A 22,925-nucleotide genomic window follows, 5' to 3' on the forward strand; every position below is an offset into this window, starting at 1 on the left:
CTTTGACTGGGGCTTGGGCTGTTTTTATTTTTTTTTTTTTTTTTTTTTTTTTTTTATCCCAGAGTCTGTCTTTAACTTACAAAAAGCGGCAACTTTTTTTTTTTTTTTTAAAATCCGGATTTAGCCATACCGACTGATGGCTCCTCCCCCAGCCTTATATTTTATTGAGCGGTGACATTGAAAAAATTGTAGAGTAAAATCCAACTTTTTTTGGTGTTCTGCTGCAGAATGCTTTCTGCAGGGAACTTTCTGCTTCTATTGATTGATTGATTATTTATTGTTGTGCGCGTTTCAAGGTGGGAGTGACTTACTGTCAAATCATAAAAGCTGCTTCTAGTGTCATTTCCCAAAGTCACTTTTTGGAGAGGTGCCCCTCACCTGTGATGTCAGGGCCCTTATGAAACGTACGCATTAATTTATGGAAAGCTATGCGAGAGCTGGAGAGTAGATGTGGTAGAGAAGTGCAAGTCCCAATTTGTTGTTGTTTCTCCAGAGCGTTTTGCCACACTCAGTCTCCAGTGGATAACATAAGGAAAGCGCTCATGAGGTTCAGCTGGTCTGTCTTTTTTCTTTTTTTTTTTTTTTAATAAATGTGTTATTAGCTTTTATTTATTTGTTTATTTTTTAAAAAAGACCCACATGTAAGTTTGCCCCCTGACCTGATACGGCGTTTTTAGTATTGGGTCAAACAAAAGGTACCAGGCGTGTGTCGCTTTAGGCCCTGTTTTTCTTCCTGCAATCAAGGCCGTGCAAAAGGATGAAGTTTTGGTGCCTCTTACTTTCTTGTAATTTTAAGCCTCAGCAACCGTGCAAGGAAGGGGTGGGGAGGAAGGACACTGGTAGAGGTCATTATTGCTTTGGTACGGATCGGTCTGAAGGGGGTCGTGTTTTGGGAAGGGAAGGATCGCGTTGGTTTAACTGCCTGGCAGAGAGCTGCTGCTGAACGTATCGCATGTGTTCGTTGCTGTAACTGTCTTTTATAGTGCGTGTTCTGTATCTTAAAGGTTTTATTTTAACATGAGCATGGTGTTAGGAGGGATCCTGCCTCGGTGCTGGAACATCTTGTGTGTGCCTGTGTGTATGAGATTATAGTTGAAAAGAAGAAGCAGGGAGCAAACATGAGTATATGATTATTATTTTTTTTCTAGAATGTAATTTATATGAAAACAAAAAGCGCAAAGCTCTTGTAGAAGCAGGTGGAATCTAGTGTTTTAATTCGACCTAAAAATTCTGCTGGGCTTGTCTGAACACGTAGCCCATGCTTTCACATGCCTTAATAATTTGATTTTAGGTTTAATCAGATATGGTAAGATAACTGATTCCACTGTGCTCCTGAGATTAAACTCACCAGACTTTTCATGTACAGCTATATTCTCTATGTATTTTTAAAGATAAATTTAGATAAGAAGAACAAAGGCAAACAGTGTGTTGAACGAAGGTTTAAAAAACAAAATATAAATCATGGGAGGACACCCTGTCATATTTCTGACTGTAATGAGGTCCTCCCCCAGCTTTTTTCCCGTATCGCAGCCTAGTCCCTGCAATGTATTAATTTGCTCTTCTCTGGGGGAGGGGTGAAAAGCTTGACCAGGACAAATTTGCCTCAGTTTTGATTGTGTGATAATGATCGAATCAAGCTAAATAAGAAATTGACCTTAGAATCAGTAAGGCAGCTTAAAAGCAAAACATGAAAGTAGCCAGGTTCCCTTTCAGCCCTTTATTTGTAGACATATTATAGTAACTGTTCTTTAGTATAACATAGCATTTGACTCTGTTTCAACGTTCAGCACAGGAGGCAGATCGGTTGGGTATTGGCATGGAAACGTCGCTCTTGTTTACAGTTACGTTAAAAGCTTTGTTTAGGTAATGGCCATTCATATCAGAAATAGTATTATAGTCATTTCCTAGAGGACTTGTAGATACAGTAAGTAGAATTGTACCTAACTAACTAATTTTTTTTTGGTAGAAGTTTTTTTTTTTGTTGGTTTTTGTTTAAATAGTTGACAGGGATATGCAAAAGGTACGGATTTGCCATGTTGATTGCTACTGTTCCTCTTCCAACACTGATGGTGTTTATCCAAAAGGTTTTGTGAAGGAAAATTCAGTTATTTAAGACGGGCTGTCGCGATGCAAAGAACTCCATGCTCTTTGAACTGACCTTCAAAAATTAATGTGTTGCTTTAGAGTTTAATGGTTCTTCCAACTTTATACCAGTGGGACTTCGCAGTGTGATGTCCTTCTGGTGGGATTGGTGTTCTTTATTGAGAAAACTTTCACTTTTGATGCAAATGTAGAAGTGTGCGTATTTGCCTCCACCTTTGGGTATCGCTGTGGAAAATCCGTACCTGTTGTATTTCCCGAGTAGACAAATGCCTAGTCAGTGCTGAGTATATTTGTAGATAATGTTAATCTCTATGAAAAGGTTAGCTTTCTAGATAAAGAATTTTACTTTTTATGCTTTTTGAACAATAAAGTGGCATGTAATCACTCATTTCTCAGGTGTGTCCTAAGAAAGATACTACGTTTGTATCTGATGTAGACAAATCAGTTTATCAGTTGCACATCAAATGTTTGTGCCATTTCCAATTTTGACAAATTAATTGAGTAAAACTGCTTTTTAGGAGAGGCCCCTGGTTATTTATCAGTGACAGGAATATTTATCACCACAGGAATAACAATACCAAATGGACATATCTCCTTTTCCTAATCAGAGTTAGCTTGAAGGGGGGGGAGGAACCCATCAAAACTCAAACCCAAACTATGAAAGAAAGCCTCTGCTTCTAAGTATGCCGTAACACGGTCAGGATTAGTTTCATCAGTTTGTTAAATAGTCAGAGACAGCACTGAGTGAAGTCAGAAGTTGCACAGGAAAGGTGGGATTTAGTCCTTTAAAAAAAACCTTTTCCAGACTCTTCGTTTTAGAACCTGTCTGCATGCAGGTGCTGCTAAAAACAGACGTGAAATCAGCAGCACGTAGATATTTTATTGCACCCATTTTAAAAGATGCCAATTTAAGAAGGGCTGTTGTTTAAAAAGTATGGGTTTTATTTACATCCAGACATACATCTGAAGTGGTGTCTTTTTGTTTTTAAGTAATTTTTGAATGGTAGACTAGAGTCCCTTTTTGAAGATGACCCATGTGGAAGTTGTTTTTAAAATTGCAGAATTAGCGTTTTGGAACTGCAGGGCGGACACGCTTTCTAACTTATGCAGCGCAATGGGAGTCAATGCTGCATCTTAAAACAAGGGAACATGGGGTAAAACAAAGATTTTTTTTTTTTTTTTTTCTTTTTTTCTTCCTTTTAGTCTCTGTGGTGGTGTGCTTTATTCAAGAATGCTTTAGGTAACTCCTTCATGGAAAATCTTTTTTAAGAACTTGGTTTCTTCTGGTTTAAAATGCCTGTCTGTTCCGTTTGTGTCTTCCCACCCCTTCCCATAAATGCCCCTTCATAGTCTTTCATTGCTCATGTATGTTCTTTGGAGGGTGAGCAAACCAGATCAATTTGGCACATTGTTATGGAGGATGATCTTTAGTCCTTCTAATGTTTTAATTTTAGTCATTGAAATGTGAATAATTTGACTTTGTGTTTTGCATTTCTTTTTTGTGTGGTGTTGCTAGTCAGTTGACAAAACAAAGCAGAAAAATAAAAAAACCAAAGTAACCCCAAACGCAACTGAAGGAAGGTGCAGGTGTCAAAAACAGGTTAAGATCTTGATCAGGAATGCTGGCCGTCATTCTGCACGACCTCCAGAGTGTGCAGATAATGTTTAGCGTGCAGTTTTGGTTGTAGAGGCTGCACCCAGAGACTAATAGAGAGTTCCCAGAGCACCAGCGGAGATGGTTGTCCAGGAGGTGATGTAGGAGGTGTACAGAAGAGATGTTTTCTTCCTCTTTTCCCATTTTCCTCCCCCTGCCAACCCCCCCCAGTCAAACCCAGATTCTGACCCATCAGTTCCAGAGGAGTTCTAGGTGACCCAGTGTGCTGAATTACAAGCCTGAGAAATGAGGGATTAATAATTCAGTGATTAAAATATAAATATAAATTGACAACAAAAGCTATCTTGTTGATTTCTCCTTTCTTTTTCCTCAGATTGACCCTAAAGTTGCATTTCCCCGACGAGCACAGCCTAAGGTAAGTAGGAGGATCGATAATAGGATTTTAGGCACACAGAGAATCATTGTTGCCAGGCAGTTCAGGTTTCAAACAGGGAATTGGCAATGAAAGCTTTTAAAGCCGGAGTGCATGGCGTCTTAAGGGTATCAGCGTATGGCTGTGAAACTACAGGAGAGCTGCTTTGTGCGATATTACGTGTCTCCAGTTTAACCGTCTCCTTGCAGAGTCCCGGTCGGTCGTGGCTGGCTGAAAAGCAGAGCCTTCTCTAATTCTAGCAGGAGATTGTTGCTGCATTACATGCATTTGTTATGCTATTTTATGCAATATGTTTTGCATGGTGTTTATGAAGAGCGTTTGGATTAAGTGCAGACTTCAGGCTTGTTTTGAGCTGAGCTTTCAGTTCTGTGGTCGTGATGGATGGGAATATATCTCTGCCTTCATTGTTTGCAAATTTTCTTTTGTATAACTTCAGAGATGTCTTTGGAGACTAATAAGCACTGGGTAGCAACTTTCTGATGAAGCTCTGAACTCTGCAGGCCACGGGGTATTCTTTTGCAAGAAGAGTGAAACAATGAGCTTTAGGTCTCTGATCCGATCGGGCTGGCTGGAGAAGTGACCTCCTTCTTCCAGGGCACTCTTGCTGTAGTGCGGCCAGTTTCCACATTGGGACAAAGACGCTGTAGCCGCATGCAGGGGAGCTTCTGTCTGCATGCTTGCTCCGAAATATCCCTGGGTGCTGTTTCTTCTGGAGGAGTTGCTTGTAGAATTAGAAGTGGTTGTTGCTCATCAGGCTGTGCCTTAATGAAAACAACAGATCAGTTTCAAATCCAAACGTACACTTCTATTTGGAAAACTTTTGTAATTGACTTTTTTCTTTTTTTGTTTGTTTTTGAGAGTCTATTGGAATAGTTTAATTTAGCTAGTGTATGGCACTTGTATACACTCGAATCGTGTTACATTACTACAGTATTCTGTTTAAAAGCAGAAAGACAAGGCTGCAAAGTTGTGGATGCAAGTCAGTAAGGAAAAGTGGTTTAATGTTGGTGACATGGGACTACCTGAACAAATTCAGCCTAGCAATTTTATTGCATATAGCTTCTCATGAAAGCAAGCAGTTTAATAGCCTGTGGAACCATCGTGTTAAATACTGTACAAAATACGCATCTAGGAAAAACGATGTGTAATTTAAGAAGCCTAGGCACGTAGCAGGAGAAATGCTAGTGATTTCTCTAAAAGAAAAAAAACAACCACAAACACAAACCCCTCAAACCCAACTGCCTACTTGCAGAATTTTAAACCAAAGTAATGTAGTCAAATACTTAGAGGTTCTTTTCTTCACAGGACATATCTAATAACTAATTAGTGAATAATAGCGTGCCTGGCTTGCTTCTGTCCTATGCAAAGAGTTTATAGTTTGTAGGGTTTGTGGCTTCTGGATTATGTTGTTGGATTAATGCTGTCTTTAAGATACAATTTAAAGTTAGCAGGATTTTGAGAGGTTTCATAATTGAAGTATGAAGATGATCTTGCACTGTGACTGATGTTCCTTTTTCCCTTCCCAATACCTTTTAAAGGCTTATTTACATTTTAAACTGTCTTCAGTTACCAGTTATCTGTTTCTACAGTGTTATTTGTAAAGGTTTATAACGCTTCACAGCAGAGCTGTTAAGCTGTCCTGTGTGATTTCTTCTATAACAATTAAAAAAAACCAGGACATGTCTTATGCCGTGGATATTAGCATGTTAAATTTTCTTGTTACAGAATGCAAAACCAGGTCACTTCTACAAAGGGCATTTTGTTTTTCTCCACGTAGTTGTTTTTTTTTGGTTTGTTTTTGGTAACAGACATCTTTCAAGTGTGGGGCAAATCCTGGAACGTATGCTGGATTCCACTCTTAGCAGGAACTCGCTCTCTCTGGAGAGGTCAGCAGTGTCTGTTTCTGCTTTTTACACGCTTGTCCTTTCTAAAGTGTTGGGATTTCTACAGGGCAATCAAAAAAAAATCTCAAGATTGAAAGGAGCCTTATCAGGAAATTGGAGAAAATCAGATGCAACAAAGAACAGATTTGACATCAATTATGACGTACTATTCTGGATGGCATTTCATAATCTGGAATTTTTGTTTTGTTTTTTTTTAATTAGATACTGAATTAAGGTTTTGGACTTTAGTTGTTCATTTATCCCAGTTGAATTCCAAATGCTCAGCGTTAAAATGTGACTGTACTTTAGTCTAATTAACTAGCTAATGCTTGGGTCTGTGGAGATTAATGGCATTTAATGAAATGTCTCTGTCTCTAGGTGCAGGGGGAGTTTTTTTAATTTTTTTTCCTGAGTAGCATTCCTTCCTGGTGTGTTTAGCAAACTGGGGATTGGCCCTTTTTCCGTGGTCCTTCTGGCAGTGACTGGGTGCTGAGGTGCGAGCAAGGCTGGGCGCACATTCCCCCTTCTTGTACAGGCAGAGCTTCTGGCAGCGCTTCCCTCTATCCGTCCCCCTTCCTTCGGGAGCCCTTTTGACCTGCCTTGGCACGATTAACTCTGCAGCGGGCAGCGGCTGCGCTGGTGCTCGGGCTGCCTTCGCCTCCTTTGCCAGATCACATGCTCGCTGTGGTCTGCGGGGTCACGCTCACTTATTTGTGTGTGCACAATTATTTGCGCTCGTTCCTTCTCCCCCCCCGGATTCAGTTTAATTGGCTAGTCTTCCCCTTTCAAACCATAGCCCAGTAAAATGCTTTCTCTTGGGTTTTTTCAACTGCATCTCTGTGATTTGACACCTCTCTGGTGATGCAAATTGGTTAGTGAGCAAGAAGTGGCAGGTTGTGACAGCAGAGCATTCTTCCCTGAGTTTCTCAGAATGACCCTCGCAGAAAATCCTCGGTGGTTGCCTCCAGTGGATTACCCCGGGATGTGTAATCCTGCTCTCCTTGTGAAGTCCAGGACGACTTGAAGCTGTTGTTTTAGGAAATTTGCTGCAGGGGTTTAAACTTGTTGAGGTTCTCGTATATGGCTAACAGCGAGATGAAAAGAATATACGTATGCTTTCTCGCGGCTGCTGTTCCTTGATAAAAATCTGTCTTGCTTCCAAGTGCTGGAAGGCGCTCTGTAACAGTTGATCATTTATAACTCTGCTGACTTAAAAATCCTTAAAAAGCAGCAGTGATTGCGGAGGGGTGGAGGTAGTAGTATTGTATCCCCTTTTGAATACCGAAGACTACGATAATTTCACTTTTTAATGTACATAGCCTGTCAGTTCTGACATTACCTGCTTTATTAGGTTGGAGAAGCTTTATCAAATTCAGCATGTTCATTAGATGTTTTCAAATGTAAGCAATATCCACCCCCCCTGCCTGGGGGATTTATTTGAAAAACAAAGCAAACCAAACCTGGAGAGCAAAAGCACAGCAGCCTCAGTCCGTGAAGACGCTCCTTGGCTACAAAAATATTTTCGTGTGACTTAGTGGTGTAGAAATTTGGATGCTTTGTTACACAAAGCCATCTATGAAATAGAGGCAGATAAAAGTTCAGTCAAAGCGTGCAGTTCATGAGGCTGCCCACCGAGTTGTGTTTTGTGCTCAGGTTCCTCCAGGATGGGACCGAGGTGCCTGTTCTTCCCGGCACTTACCACAGGGGCAATAACGTGTATGGTTGGGAATTTCTCTGGCAAGTCAACAAGCTGGAACCACTTGTAGTAGCATTCAGCGGCGCTTATTAGCAGTGTGTATGTGACCTGCTGACTATGGTCTGTAGCCTTCTTCAGTAGCTGTTAAATAAAAAGGACGGGCCAACTACCGCTGCTAGCCACTGGAGCTGCTCCTGTGGCTCGGTGGCGTGGGCTGGGTGCTGGATGTCCTGCGTCCTGTCTGCTGATGACCCAGAGTAGATTGCATATTCCAGTTTGGGATCTAATCTACATGGGTTGGGTACAGTATTCTGGTGACCGTTTGGTCACAAAATAGCAAAAGGGCTTTATTTGGGGAATGAAACGTTTTGGTTGACAGTCAGGTGGTGATGCTGAATACTGATGTTTTTATTAGATGTGTTTTATTCTAACAGAGGACAGTGCGGAACCGATAACTGGTTCTGGTATCTCTGTGCTCTAGTCAGTCAGTGTATCTGGAAAGTGTGCGTACCCCTTCTGCGGACTCGCTGGCTTCCTGTCTGGCCGGGCACATGGGCTGTAAGAGGTGCAGTTGTGCACATCTGTTCCTCTTCCTTTGGCGAAAAACAGTGTGTCAACAACTCTCCTTTCATTTGAGTCACCCCTGCTTAAACCCATGTGAAGCTGGCTGTTCCAGAGCAGCAAATGGAGGGCATGCCCTTTTGGAATAACACCCAGGCTAACCTGGGATATTTTTTTTTAAAGCTAACCAATGGATTTGGATGTCTGATTCCAATTAAGTTAGCTGTGGGTGGGGTGTCTACGTCCCTTGGCTGCCTGATAAGCATGAGCCAGGGTAGCAGAGGGAGATTTTATTCCAAAGCAAATGATGGACCTTGAAAATCAAGAGTCCTGTTGTTTGTTTCCTCCCTTGCTTCTGCCTGTAAACTCCTCCAGGTTAGTCCCACTACTTCCCATCTTATTTTAAGTATTGGCTGGACTTTGAAGTCTTTTTCAAAAGAATGTGAACTGAACACCCGAGCAGAACTCAGGATTCTTCCTTTCCTGCCACCCTTCCTTCCCCACCAGGCTGTAACGAGCACCAAGGTCAGGCCTTTTCCCTGTTTTTTTTTTTTCTTTTTTTTTTCTTTTTTTCTTTTCTTTTTTAAAATTCCCCTGCAGGTCTGGATGAAGTAAGAGAGGATGTATTTCCTGCTCTTGGCATTGGGCATAAATGTGTACCTTAATAATATCGCTGTATCTTCTGCATACAGAGTAATATGAAGTCCTTACCAGGTGGTTATGAGGGATTTCTTTGTGTGGTTGATGGGCAGTGTTTGGGTGTCTTGTTCAGCCAGCCTTGATGTAGAACCCTTGTCCAGGGTAAGCTGCTCCTAGGATTTGTCTCCCTCTAGCATCGGGTGGTCAAATGGAAAAATCGATGAGTCTGAGTCTTGGCTAATCAACCCAGGTCTTCCCAGGTAGTAGGGGACCAGGGTTTTGAAACACGTTATTCTTGGGCTCAGATTCTTGCTCTCTGCGATCTGTTTGAGGCAGAGCATGGTCGCTGTTTTTGGATGCTGGCAGCTGGAGGAAAACGTGGCTGTGGAAGGCGTTCTGTGGAATGCAAGTGAGTTTTGTCAGAAGCAAGAGCTGAGATGGATTTTTGTAATTTTGTTGTTTTTGGAGATGTAAACATTTGTTTCTTCTCCCCATCCACTCAGGTAGGTTGCTCACATTGTCCTTGATCCCCACAGACTGTCTTGTACTTGTGTAAAATCTATGTATTTCCATTATCATTGCCTAAGGATGTCTTCCGTGTTAAGAATAGTCCTAATGTACTTTCTTTCCCTTTGACTTACTGCTAACTAAAAAGTAAAATCGAACATCATCTAACTTTTGGTTGGTTGGTTTTTTAAAGGGGATTCTACATTCCCTGTGCTTTTCTGTATTGTTGGATTATTTTTAGTGGCATCTACCAGGTAACTTCTCTGCACCAAGACCTTGCTGGCTTGGCTGTGCCAGGGAAGGGTCTGAAATGAGGGAGGTCAGGGAAATGGAAGAAGAGCAGCATGCTAACACCTTTGTGCCTTCCTCTCTGCTTCCAGATTGAGTACATCTCGTCTGCAGAGTGCTGAGCCTTTATCAGCCCGGGGGTAGGTCTACTAATGACTGATCTAAAACCATCAAATTCATTTATTTGTCACTGCCAGTGACAGGCCAGTTAATGCTAATGGATTCTTTTTTTAGCCTGTTGACTCTGGTGATAGTCTCATAAATGTTGTGAAATCCAAAGCATTAAGGGAACTTGTAACTTACTTTTAGAGGAGAGCTATTGAAACAGGGTGACATGGCGTGTGTAGATCAAGGTGTATCTTATGCTGAGGCGGAAAAAGAACAACTCCTGTGTTTCATGAAGCCATACATAGATGTCTTTGCTGTTCCTAATAGTTATTTGACTTGTCAATTGTATTTTAGTGTTCTCTTTAAACACGTTTTGGGTCATGCTGTAAAGGGAGGAGAAGCTGTAAATAGAACCTGTCATCTTAGGGGAAAAAATGGCTTGTTTCAGAAAATGGTACATCTGCAGGGCCTGAATCTTCTCTGTCCCTATTGTGTGAAAGCACTTAAGCATATACTTAAGTTGGCATAAGCATGTGGGTAAGTGCTTCGCTGAATCAGGATGGACTAAAAGCACATTATTAAATGCTTTGTTGAACTGTGGAGCTGTAGCAGAAAAAGATTAAAAGATTACTTTACGTATTTGACAGTACTTTGTATATGGTCAGTCCCATCACTTCTCTTTCAGGGACAGCCAGTTTAATTTCTCTTGTTTTCCCCCTCCACCAGAGGATCTCACTCACAAGAAAATATTAATCTGCTGTTTCCTCAAAAAGTGACTTCAAGGTCATTGTAGCATCAGACTTTAAAAAAAAATAATAAAAATCATTGTCTATGCTTAATTTAGTCTCTTGCTCTGCAATCACACATTCTATTTGCCTTAGTCACTGGAATAATTCTGTAAACTATGTGAGTAGTGTTCAACGTGGCTTAGGTTTCTAAGATATTATTGCTGTAGAAATTGTGGTTTGCTGAGTAATTTGAAAGTTAATGTGATTCTCTGTAGTCAGATCAGCATGCGGTATTAATAAGCTACTTCTAAACTTTGGCATTTTTCTGCTCTCCTGTTGAAAATATTTCCTTTATTTTTTGAGTGCGGAGAAAATCTGAAGAATGTTGGGAAGTTCTTCTCCCCTGCTCAGTCATTCCTTGTGCTGGGCCATCTGCAGCTGGGTGTATTCTTGTCACCAACTAGGCTTAAACCTGAGTATTAAGATTGTACTTCAGGAACTTTGTATTATAAAGAAGGACCGTACCCTGCTAAGATTTACACAGAACTACACATGAGGAATAGTTCCAGAGACCTCAGCACGCACAGTTAAATACAGACGAGGCTTCTTAATATGTTGATGAAGTGTATGTGGCAAGAACGGTGAAGGAAAAGAAGTATTGACAGCAGCAGAAAGCATCATTCCCTCTGCCCTTCCCTCCCCCTAGTAAGGACTTGCATTAATTTCCCATTGACTCTGATGTACAATAGGGAAGAGGTTTCAAGCTGACTAAAGGGGCAAAGGTCCAAGAAAACTACTGTAGCAAGAACTGATGCAGAGTGACAGTAATGAGGTGGCCTGGCAGGTGGGAGGGAAAATGGTGGGGTCGGGGAAAGAAACTAATATCTAGTGAATTAAGTAGTTCCCAGGGTTTGAAGTTGTTAAGTCCTGTTGGTTTTATTTTCCTCTGTATGTGCCATACAACTGCGAGATACGGCTGGAGCAAGGCCTCCTTGGCCGAGAACGTGGGCAGGGTCCTGGTGCGGCTCCAGTCCTCGCGGCTCAGGGCTGGGTCGCTGGGAGTGCTGGTGTGGCCCAGAGGATACAGAATTCTTCTGTCGTGTCCCCAAACCTGCGCTGCGCTGTTTTAATTTGTGTTTTAGTATTCCTGACTCTGAGCGCATCTTTATGTTGTTCTTTGGGTCAGTTTTGCGTCAAAGAGAAGGTGAGGAGCACAGGGTGAAGAAATGTTTTGAAAATGTGATTTATGTAAAATAGGGACTCTGAAGTGCCAGCAAGACTTCCCAGCTTCTTGAATGCTGGTGGAAACAGAATGCCTGCTAGATGGAGAGTCAGTAGAGGTTTTTATAACAATTGCTGCATAAACATTGTTCAGGAATCTTCCCAAAGGGTAATTTGGTGTGGTGTGTAAAGAGGTTGCAAGGAGCTGAGCATTTCTCCCAAGTATCCGTAAATCCCACTGGGCTGAGAGGTATCGTGCAAGTTGGAGGCTTGGTTTGTGGCAAAAGCTTGTCAGCTGTGAGCCCTCAGCACTGGCAGAGGGTTTGCTGTTTGTTGCACTGCTGGTAAAGGGTGTTGCTGAAGGGGACGTTGCTAGTGATTTTTCTGCAGTGCTTACTGAAAGAGTGAAACTTCTGTATAGTTTTCCATATCAATCATTTACGTTCAGAGATGCGTCGGTGCTATTCCCTGCTCTGAGCCTGGGCTGTGCACAGCGCCTGACACAGACACTGAGCATTTATCCTTTTGCCAAAGGTTTGCAGAATGTTGTAAATGAGTAGAAAGATGTTCATTTGCTGGTGAATTTCACCTACTTCTGGTGGTGTGTTTGACAGACCCACAAAGCCTACAGCAGCACTGTGCGCTCAGTGAGTTGTGGAAGGGAGTAGAAGACATTGAAAAGAAATCCACAGTTAATGCTCATGCGCATATCACAGATATGTGAAATACGATAGGAATTTTCTGAGGACACGGGGGTACCGCCTCAGCTTTTGGTGGGGGGCTGCTGCCGACCCTCCTGTTGGACGGTCCCAGGCCGTTGCTCTGCCATGTCCTGAGGAGATCTCTCAAGTGAGACCCGAACGAGCCCCGCTGAGCCAACTATGGTGAAAGCTGTCTGCTGCTTGTGGCTGGGGCTCCCTCTCCTCAAAAAGTCTCCAGTATAAGGTGTTTGAGGGTGGTTTTTTTTTTTTTTTCTTGATTGATGTATGTGTACTAGGCAGCTCCCCTTCTTCCCCAGTCGCTTTCCGTAGCCCAGCTTTACGACGGTGGCCCTGCACGGCTGGTGGGCCGAACAGGCAGCATACCTAACATCTGAACTCTACCCTCTTCAAACAGTAGTTGGTGAAAAAAAACCCTTGTAAAACCTGCTGCGATAATGTCTCAGGGCCACTGTTAGCTGGGTTTGGCCACTGAGGAAGCACAGCGTCGCCGTCAGTAGGAGTTTGGTCTCTCTTGGTGTAGGAGCTCCGGTGAGGCCCTGACAGGGCTGGTACTGCCGGAGCCTGGAGAGGCAGGGGGGGGAGGGGAAAAAAGGACAACAGGGGATTATCCAAGGCGTCTCAGCGTGGCAGAGAACACAGCCGTTTCCTGATGCCTGGGCTCAGCACCACACGGCAAACGGCCGCTGTGGCTGAAGGAGACGTTGGCAGCGCCCCTGGACGTTGAGAAGGAAGTGTGTTTAACCAAGCAGTATTGTACGCTGCCGGCTCTTTATGTGACTAGTCTTTGAGGGGTTAAACTGAGGGTGGTTTTTTTGTTTGGTTTTTTTTTGGGTTTTTTTCAACGACTTTTGGAAAATTTATAAGGGAGGCCCTGACTGAAGTGCCAGTGCAAAGCAGTGGAGGTTGTAACTGCTGGCTGCCGGGGCTCCTGCCCTGCGCTGGGGCTTCCGAACAGGCCGGGCTTCAGGGAGGGGGAAGCAAGATAAGGACGCTAGGCCACGCCATGTGAAAGGTAGTTTGTGGCATGAATTATGGCTAATGCTGGTCACATGGTGGTTACAGACTGGCGTGGGGGCTGGGGCGCAGTGCTGGGAGGCGAGGGGGGAGACTGGCAGTGGATTTAAATGGGCTCAGCAGCGCGTTGCAATGCTGGGTCGATGCTGGTGCCCTCAGTAACGAGAGGAGAGGAGGAAGCATGCTAAGCTGCAGGTGTCCTGGAGTCCCTCTGCCTCCAGATAAGCATTGGCTCTGCTCTTCCCGGCAGAGCTGGGCGCTCAGCCATGCCGGACGCTCCTCCGCCCCCGTGGTCCAGCTCCGGGAAGCTGGTGTTCTTCTTTGTGCTGCAGGACCGTACCCGTTTCTCTCTGTGTGGCCCGTCCTTCCTCCCTCTTGGAGCTTGGAGGGATGTCTGCGGTGGTCCTCTCTGGTCTAACACAAATGAGGAGTGTGTCCCAATGTGCTTCCACTGCGAAGCACGATGCTGGAGACGGGCCGCACCGCAACTGCGCGCCTCTGTTCCCCTTCTGCCTGAGCAGGGATTTCCTCCCCTAGCCGACCTGTGATCCTGGGGATGGGTAGATGGTGGTGAAAAGCACCTGGAAAGAGTCTCCTGCCACACTACCTTTGTGCTTTAAATTCCTGACTCGCCTAATCCCATGAACTGTGATCAAAGCAGCAGGTTATGCGTGCGATGTGCCTCGCAATTTATGTATGAAGAGGGAGTTGTGATCGTCTTGTATGAATTTTATTTTTTTTTTCTCTTTCTCATCTGGTCACATCCTCTGTGTCATTAATCTTCTAGATCAAATAAAAGGATAGTTGAAAGTTCTCCATAGTTACGATTCCCCCAAAGTTTTGTGAGCGTGGCTTTGATTTTATTGTAGTTATTAGAAGTCAGTTTAGATTTCTGGACCTCTGTTTTGTCAGTATCTCCAGTGGATATTTTGGTAGGGACATTTCTTTTTCTCTCAATCAAATACGTGTATGCAATAGGAAAAGAACAAAATACAGAACAGAAGTAAAAACTAAAGCAATTTAGTTACCGGTCCGAGGACTTTAATGCTAAAGAGCCATGAAAAAACTTTATTGGAACTATAATTGCAGACATAAGCAGTGATTATCTGTCTTCATGCTTTTATAGTCCCCATCACTGTCATCTGAACGCATGAAGCTGATGAGAGTGTGTGCAGAACATTATTCAGCTGATGCTGTGTAATCCTGATCACTTGCAATATGTGGAAAGTAAAATAAAGTGTCAATTCATTTGAAAATGATGGTGATAGATAAAGATGGGGGAGGACAAGTGTCCTTGCAGAAGATCCTTGCTTATTTCATCCAGCATGCAACTGGAGGAATGCGGTTGACAGGGTAAGCATCTTATACGGATGTAGTCAAAAGAAATTTTGCTGTTTCTGAATGTTCTTAGAAGTCCTCAGCAGGTGTGGTCCTTCGCCTTTGGAGGGTGCCTCCCTTTGTTTCCTTGAAATGTTCTGAATTTCCTCCAGCTGAGAGAAGGACAAGAGCACCTGTTTGTCTTGCATTCCTGAGAACTGGAGATCATTGGATCAAGGCAGACAAATGGATGCTGCCACGCGCTTCTTGAGGTGGAACAGAGATCAGAGAGCAAGTCCTGAATTGCTTGGCCTGATTATTGGTGCTGGTTATGCAGGTAAAAAAGTGCTCTGGGCTGTAAAGGGGCAGAGGGAGGAAGAAGTAATTTGGAGGTTATATGCAAGATTTGTTTCCTGCTGCTTAGCAGCCCTAAATATCTGAAATTCTTGGTATTAAGTACCTGGTAGTTTTTGGTGAACTCGCTGGGCGCTTCAGAGGACGTGGTGCTGCTCTGCAGAAGGGGAGCTTGCACTGCTGGTACAATTGAGTGACTAAATCTAATGTGGCATTCCTGAACCGTAATCTGGTGCTCTTTTTGTAAAGAGGCTTTTACGTCTCTACTGCCCTAAGAAATGTTGAGTGAGAGACTTTCTGCTGCTTCGCAGCCAGAGTGGTAGAAGGAGCAGTATATGCAGAGCTCTGGCATTTCGCATTGCGGTGAGTAATCCTGAGGTAGGCACGGACTTAGATGGTTTGAGTTTACTTGACCCAGGCCAGTGTTCCTAGGGTCTGCTCCTGTCTTTCCTGCCCCTTGCTGTCTTGCTGTTCCTGCTTTTCAGGCAGGTGTGTTCGTTGCCTGAAGTCAGTTTCTGAGTCTCCTCATTTTCATTGCAGTCGCCTGCTCAGGGTTACATGGAAGAAATGAGGTAGGAGCCAAAAGTCCTGTGAGCTCTTAATGAACAGTAGGAGAATAGTCCAGGGCTAAGTTTGGACCTTAAGAGGGTAACTGTTTTGTGGATGGTTTTTGGGTAGGGAATACACTTGTTGGACAGGAAATTTGTTATACTTTTTTCCTTTTTTTTTTTTTTAATTTTGGAGGCAAAGAGACAGCTATATTGAAGGAAGAAAATAGATGCAGAGGAATCCAAACCTTCTAAATCTGTTTTTGTTTGCCCTAGCACTGAATTAAGACCAGGTAAAAAACCCACAACTGATCATGTATGGTTTTGGTGGACTTTTCTGAATTTCTCAGTGATGATTGTGTTTGCTTTCATTGAAGTTAACAGGAGTTAACCACTAACTTCTGTTAGAGCAGGTCAAAGCAAAGCTCCTAAATTACCTAATACACTCAAGACCATTTTAAAAACAAAACCAGAAAACTACTAGTAAAGTGCCTAGATACACAAAGAAGTAGGCAATGCAATTTTTGGAGACTTGTGCCTGCTGTCCTCTATTTGAAAGAAAACGAGATAGTGATGTTTTTAAAGTTTCTGGTCTTCATCTTAGTGAGCTGCCAATGAAAAACTGGTTCTTGGAAAAGTTTATTCAAAGTGTAGTTGTAAGTCTGTGGGACATAAATTCTTGGAGACATCAGCAGCCTCCTTTCACAAAAGACTTGCATGCTGAAATGACTTAAACTACTTCAAATCTGACCCTTATTCTTATCATATGAAGATGAGGTAAGTGATTGTCATCGCCCTTGTTTTATGGATGTGAAAAGCAGAAGTGCTGCTCATGTGTTCTGCAATACTTGAAACAGTGGGAATCGCTGGTGCCGCAGGAGAGGGTGATTCCAAACTCCATGCGGTGCTGAGGCTGCACCCGCTGTGCCGCGTGTTTCCAGGTGTTGGTGAAGAGAGGAGACGTGGGGTTCGAGAAGCTGACATCCTGGCTGTGCCATGGTCAGTGCCGTGTGGGTAACTCTGCATTTTCTTCAGTCCCCACAGGGTGACGAAGCTATGTGCGAAGATTGCCTTAGTGTTGCATCATTGGAGACGGGCGTGAGTCAGTCATGAAAACCCTCTGTAAAAGGCTTTTGTAGCTAATACTGGCTTATTGGAAACAGTTGCTCGGAATAGGCCTGGTTTCACTGGGCATTTGAAGCATCTTAAGAATGATGCTAGTGGTGCTCAAAGTCTGAGGAGGGCACAAGCGGATGTGAGGGTAGGCTATAAAATGTTTAAGATGGAGGGGTGAGTGCCCCGAAGAACAGGCTGAATGCAGCACGCCCATCCGACATCTAACTGATGCTTCAAAACCTGTAGTCAGCCGCTGTAGTATGGGGCAGGAAAGAGAAGGAGGGAATATACAGCTGCTCCCTGCCAGGGTCTGATTAATTGCTGGGGGAGGCTGTGTGTGTTTGTGAATAGGCAGCAGCACAAAGTGGTGCTGAAACGCGGGGCTCTCTGCGTGAAGGTGTGCTGCTGAACGCGGCTGCTGAGGAGTTTTGCCGTCTGCGTGGTAACGGGAGGCAGCTGGAGCCGGCAAGTAGCACTCCATGCTTGTTTCTGAGCAGCGCTTAACCTCTGTGTCTGCTTCCATCGCTGTGAAATGCTTTTACGGCCTCTGCTGCTGCTGTAGTAGCTCTGAGCACCCTGCACGCACTCAGCGGCTCTCTGCCCCTGGAACGGTGCTGCCCTTCTGCGCGCAGAGGACTTGGCTGTACAGCACGTCTGTAGAGGCGGAAAAATTGCAGCCTGGGCTTCTGGGTCCCAAGCTGAATACCCCGAAGCCCGTGCTGTCCTCCCTCGCTGCTGCAGGCTCCTCTGCCAGGCCTGCTGGAAGCTTTAATTCATGTGCTTTGGGATCCTCTGGCAGGCAGCGCGGTAGAAATGAGGAGTATCATTGTGTTTTATTGTGGCTTCTAAGAACGCAGTGTGTTTGTGCTTCGGGGAGCCCCAGGGGCTTTGTTTTTCAGCAGGCCTGAGCTATTCTTCAGTAGAGCCTTCCCGGAGCGTGATCTAGTTCTGCCCGTTAGGAGCGAGAGACGGGCCTGACTGATTTCTGCTCCCTGCTGCATAATAAATCTGATACTAAAATTAGTGCTGGTCTCCCTAGGCCATAATTCTTGCTGAGATTATAGAGAATTGTATGTGCGGAGAGGAATTGTGGTTGTGTGTGTGTGTTTGGTTTTTTTTTTCTTTATAACCTTGAGTGTCCAATTTCCAGGTTTTTTACTTAACCCCCCCCATCTTTTTCCCCTTTTCCCTCTCTTTTGGGAAGTGCTTAGCCTTTCTGTGTATTTTGGCTATTTAAGCCTCTGTCACTGCAGGCAGATGAGTTCCTTGGGAGCTCTTCTGAAGGTTTTGTAATTGAGTCTTTTACCACGGCGACAGGATATTATTAACCTTCAGTAAAGCAATTTATTTCATACTCCTTTGTGGGGATAAGCCTTTTTTCCCCCAGGAAAATATGTATGTGGAAAGGGTTTTACGTTCAGGGGTAGCTGGACTTGCAGCAGTGATTATGATTTAAAAAAAAAATAATAATAATTTACATGGAAAAAAAGGCAGTTCTGTTTGCGTCAGTTTAAAAGAAACCTTTGGTCCTGAATGACTCCAACCCCTGCCCCAGTGTTTAATTATTTTAAAGAACATACTTCTTGTCTATCATTGGCTTTGAAAGGAGGTTGTATTTCATTTTAGAGCTCCAGCTATTCAGCCCCTGCGAGCACTAAAACATTTTGTTTTCATCTTTGAGACTGCCTTAAAAATGAACTGAGAGCTGGAGGGAGGGGTGCCTTGCGGGGTCTCCCTCTTGGCTTGGCCTTTGCCCTGAAATCAAATGCAGACTAGTCCAGAAGTCGTTAAAGATTGGATAGCTCCTAGAATAGCAATTTCCAGCGAACAAGCGGGAATGGTGGATAAGTGGCCAGCCTGGCTGAATAACTTGTCTTTTCTGTTGAGTGTGGTGACAAAGGCACTGGTGTGGGATTCGGGGGCTCTGGGCTGGTCTGTTACAGGCTGTTGTGTCGCTTCATCTCCCTGCGCCTAAATTTTTATTTGAAGGAGAGGATGAGAATATTTTTCCCGTGTCTAGTTAGACTTTGCTTTTTACTTCAGTAGACTGTTAAACTTTAAAAAAATAATTAGCGACATGCTTGTCCTGGTTTGTGTCTGACTTGAAAACTTTGCACTGTCTCAGAGCCTGCTTTCCGAAGAGCTCACCAGACCTTGCGGTATGAGTGTGTTCCTTCAGCAGTTGTATTAAAGAGGTGGTATTATTGCCATTATACAAGAGAGCTTGGGTGAGAGTTACAGTGCTTTGTCCAGAGCTTTACGTTTGTTAACACACTTGGATCTCTTGGCGCTGTTTGTAGGCGTTGATTGCAGAGTCATCCGTTTTTCTACACTATGCCTCTTCAGCATGCTGAGCTGCTTCTGCCTTGCTATTGAAACGGGCATCCTAGAGAAAGTATTTTTGTCTGTGAGGCTTTTAGTGACCTTTGTTAGGGCCGTCCTCCAGAACCGCCATCTCCCAAGCTGATCTTCCTGCATTCTACCACTTCTGATTTTTCCAGATGTGTTCGGTTATTTTTATCCAAACTTTCTAGCTTCAGTGGTTCCATCCCTTTTACGTTAGATGGGCTTTTCCACAGGCTGGATCAGAAAGCCGTTACTAGACCTGAGGAGCACTCGCCTGCTTTTGCTTTGAGCGCAGGCTCCTCGTGGCAGGGGCCACAGGTCTGCTCTGCAGAGACCACAGCCGGCTCGGTGGCCTGGGCTTCTAGCCGGGGTGGTGTGTCTGGCACGCGTCTTGCTGCCAGGAGGGAGGAAGGGCTGCTGGCCCGGCGCAGTGCCTGTGCTAGCCCTGCCATCTGCGGTGTGGTACGGCGGGAGGGCACCGGGTTCTGCTGGTGTCCCCAGCTCACGTGGGCTGAGGTTACACACCGGGGCACAGGATGGAGAGTGCGGTGGTCGGAGAAGGGACGGGTCTGAGCCCAGGGGTGGTGGGCATACTGCTTTCTCTAGGATGTCCTGCTGGGAGAAGATCCTGATGATGAATGTGTTTTGTGGGGCAAAAAACCAAAAACACTTCGTGCATGCTGTGCTTTGGTGGTGGTGTACGCAGGTTTGCAGAACGGACTTGCCCTTTCCTTTGAGGTTATGGTTGTCTCTGTGTTTTGTTGGTAGCAGTGAACTTGAGATTTTTAAAAACAAAGATAAATGCCACGACCTTCCTTTTATACTGCAGTCTTCAAACGCCATCAGTTCAATGTCTCTTCTGACTGGCCAAGCACAGTGCGGTGGTGGTACTGCCTCGGGGAAACAAAGGGGCTTCTCCAGAATCTGCCCTCCCGTTGATGCCTGTGCTTGGGAAAGGCCACTTTTCTGTGTGGCCCTTAAACCTCTGCTAAAATTCAGAGACATGTTACATGCAACACAATGTTTTTGTTATCGAAAGACTTTTTGGCCCCTCCACATGCTGGTTTTGTAAAACTTTGCAGCTGATAGGTTTATTCTTATGTCTTCAGCTAGAGAATCCTTCTATTTTAAAAATGCTTAAATTACCTTTTTTCCCCCTTTTTATTCTAACTGTTGTTGTAAATGAGCCCCACAATCTGCAAAAAAAAAAAAAAAAAAATTCTTTAAAGCTTCCCCACCAGAGATTTAATTAAAATATTGTGAAAGGCAGTCATTGAAAATGAGAAACCTTTTGAGTGGAAGGCACCCTGATTTCCCTCCACGGAGCTTTTTGTCACCATAGAGATGAAAAGAGAAGCTCAAAATTGCACTTTCCCCTTGTGCGTTGCTACCGAGGGGACGTGGCTGCAGGTAGCAGCTGCACTAAAATCAGAGGGGCCGGGGCTGGGAGGACTGGGGAGGCATGGCGGGGGCTGCAGGCTTTAACTCTTTGCAGGGCCATGAGCACGGCATCGGGATTTCCTTCCCCGGTGGAAACGTTTCTTCTTAGTTTATTATTCTGTTTTAATTTCCTGTACTTCGGGGTTGGAATTTATCTGGGCTTGTGAAGGGAAAGAACGAAGGCGTCCGTCCTTTTGTCTGGATAAAAGCATAACTAAGCAACTTTCTGCGCAGTGTGGCCTGTTGGGTCTGCACCGGGGCTGTTCGGATCGGGCTGTAAATCGCCGCATTGTTCTGGAGGTGTTTGTGCAGAAAGCCGGTTAAGGAACGGTGTTGAAATCCGACTCGGCCTTTTGAATTTTATCATGTTAGTGTATAAATCAAAACTTCTCTTGCTGCTCCGCAGCAGGGTTCAAGCCTGTCTGGTTCTTACTTAAAATATCTAAATGTTGGAGCTTTTTTTGTTTGTTTTTATTTTAAAATAAAAGGTTTAAATTTTTTTTTTTCCCTTTTCTTCCAGTAACCCCTCTGGAAGTGTAGGGATTAGTAAACGAAAAATACACACTGTGAGTGATAAAACTGCTCTGATACAGTTTCAAAGACAGTCACACAGATTGAAGATTATTGGAGAGTACATGACATTGGGCAGTGTTATGCTTTTAATAATTTTAAAAACAAATTTTTCTCCCTAATTGAGTGAAGAGCAGGCTCAAGTGGATTCTTGGCATGAACATCGCAGACAAATGAAAGTAAGATGTATATTCAAGCTGTCTGCTGTTGTATATTTTATATCATACCTGTCTTTGTGCCCGATCTCAAATGGACATAATGGTTTAATTTTACAGCAGTTAGAGCGAGACCTGTTGTGTTTAAACTTCCAGATAGAAAGTGAACATAACCCATGTAATGGCATTATTAATAGGGAGTATTACTAAATTGTAATTTGCAAATTAATGGTTTAACTCTGAGATTAAACATACAGCTGTGTTCTTGTGTCATGTTACAACACAAAATTAAATCAAGTATTTAAAAACAGAAGGGCCTCATCCAAAACCAGTGGGTGTCTTCCCGGGGACTTCACGAAGTTTTGCGTTTGGCCCCCCGCAGTGAGGGTGCGGACCTGTGACACCAGCAAAGTCACTTAAATGTGTGCGTGCCCTCAGGAGTGGGCTGTTAACATCTGACTTCCTGAGATACCGATGTAGTTGATGTAGTCGGAGCAAAATAGTAGTATTACTTGTTTCCCTGGTGGTAGTGAGTAGGGCCACCGCCCTGATGGTTAGGTGCAGCTTGTAGCTGGCGGGCTGATCGAAGTGATGCTCTTGGACCTATGTGTTTGAGTTCTTGCAAGATTATATCGTAATTTTTAAGAGACAGTATTTGTGAGCTGGGCTCAGCTCTGATGCAATTTGCCCTTGTGCTTTCCTTGACTGTTGTTAATAAGAAGTGCTGGCCTAAATCAGTGTCTTAGAGAATCATCGATTCGCTAATTGCAGATAATCAAGTCCCTGCTCACGCTGAGACCACTTTTGTTTTCTGCCATTCCGCCAGGATTTGGGCAGTGTCTTCCAGCCTTTGACGTAACCAATAAAGTGGGTTTTGAGCTCTCATGTTGTTAATTCTCAGAGGTGACAAAGCTATTGGTATTCAGGCTTGATAAACAAGGAGCTATTATACCACTGACCTTTCCCGCCAAAACGAGATGCGAAGGTCGAGGCTTGCCGGTTGATTTGGGGGAAGGGGGGTGCTGGGAGAGCTGCGGCGGCACGGACTTTCGCAGCACTTCCCTCGAGTTAGTGCAGCCCGAAGCAGTTGTCTGGCTGTGCCAGCCTGCGGAAATGATTCTGAACACATGAGGTAGTTGCTTTTTATGTTGTTTAAGATGTACTTCTTCCCACTTCTGGGTTCAGTTAGGGAGGGTGTTTCTGTATGCTGTAGATTTTGCAGATTATGTTTAAAATGAAGCAGGGGCTGAGGAAAATGTCTGCGCCCTGCAGTTAGCTCAGCAGAGAGAGGTGAGGAGAGGAGGCTGCTGCTCCGTAGTGACTTTTCTGTAGTGCCCTGTCCCACAGCACGGCAGGCTGTGGATGGATGCTCTGCTCTGGTCTCTCTGCATGTCCACTTCGGCGAACCGCCCAGCACGCAGCAGGCCTTTTTTCATTCCCTGGCTGGATTGAGTCTCACTGAAGGATGTGGAAAGAGGGGCAAGAGGTGATAACGGCTGGCAGGCTTTTCTAATGGCTTTATGTAGAACAGCCGTTGATCCCAGACCATGAAAAAACAGGA

The 22,925-nt window shown here is 44.2% G+C and overlaps 1 protein-coding gene across 1 annotated transcript in view; it reads left to right on the forward strand.

The window, feature by feature from the left end:
• Positions 1 to 22,925, forward strand: part of MSI2 (musashi RNA-binding protein 2) — a 258,982-nt gene that overhangs the window by 3,962 nt on the left and 232,095 nt on the right. The window contains exon 3 of the mRNA XM_009881482.1: positions 4,092 to 4,133. Within this exon, the coding sequence (XP_009879784.1) occupies positions 4,092 to 4,133 (42 nt within the window). The remainder of the gene's footprint in view (positions 1 to 4,091; positions 4,134 to 22,925) is intronic.

This window comes from Charadrius vociferus, unplaced genomic scaffold, assembly GCF_000708025.1.
Source record: "Charadrius vociferus isolate BGI_N301 unplaced genomic scaffold, ASM70802v2 scaffold323, whole genome shotgun sequence".
NCBI lineage: Eukaryota > Metazoa > Chordata > Aves > Charadriiformes > Charadriidae > Charadrius > Charadrius vociferus.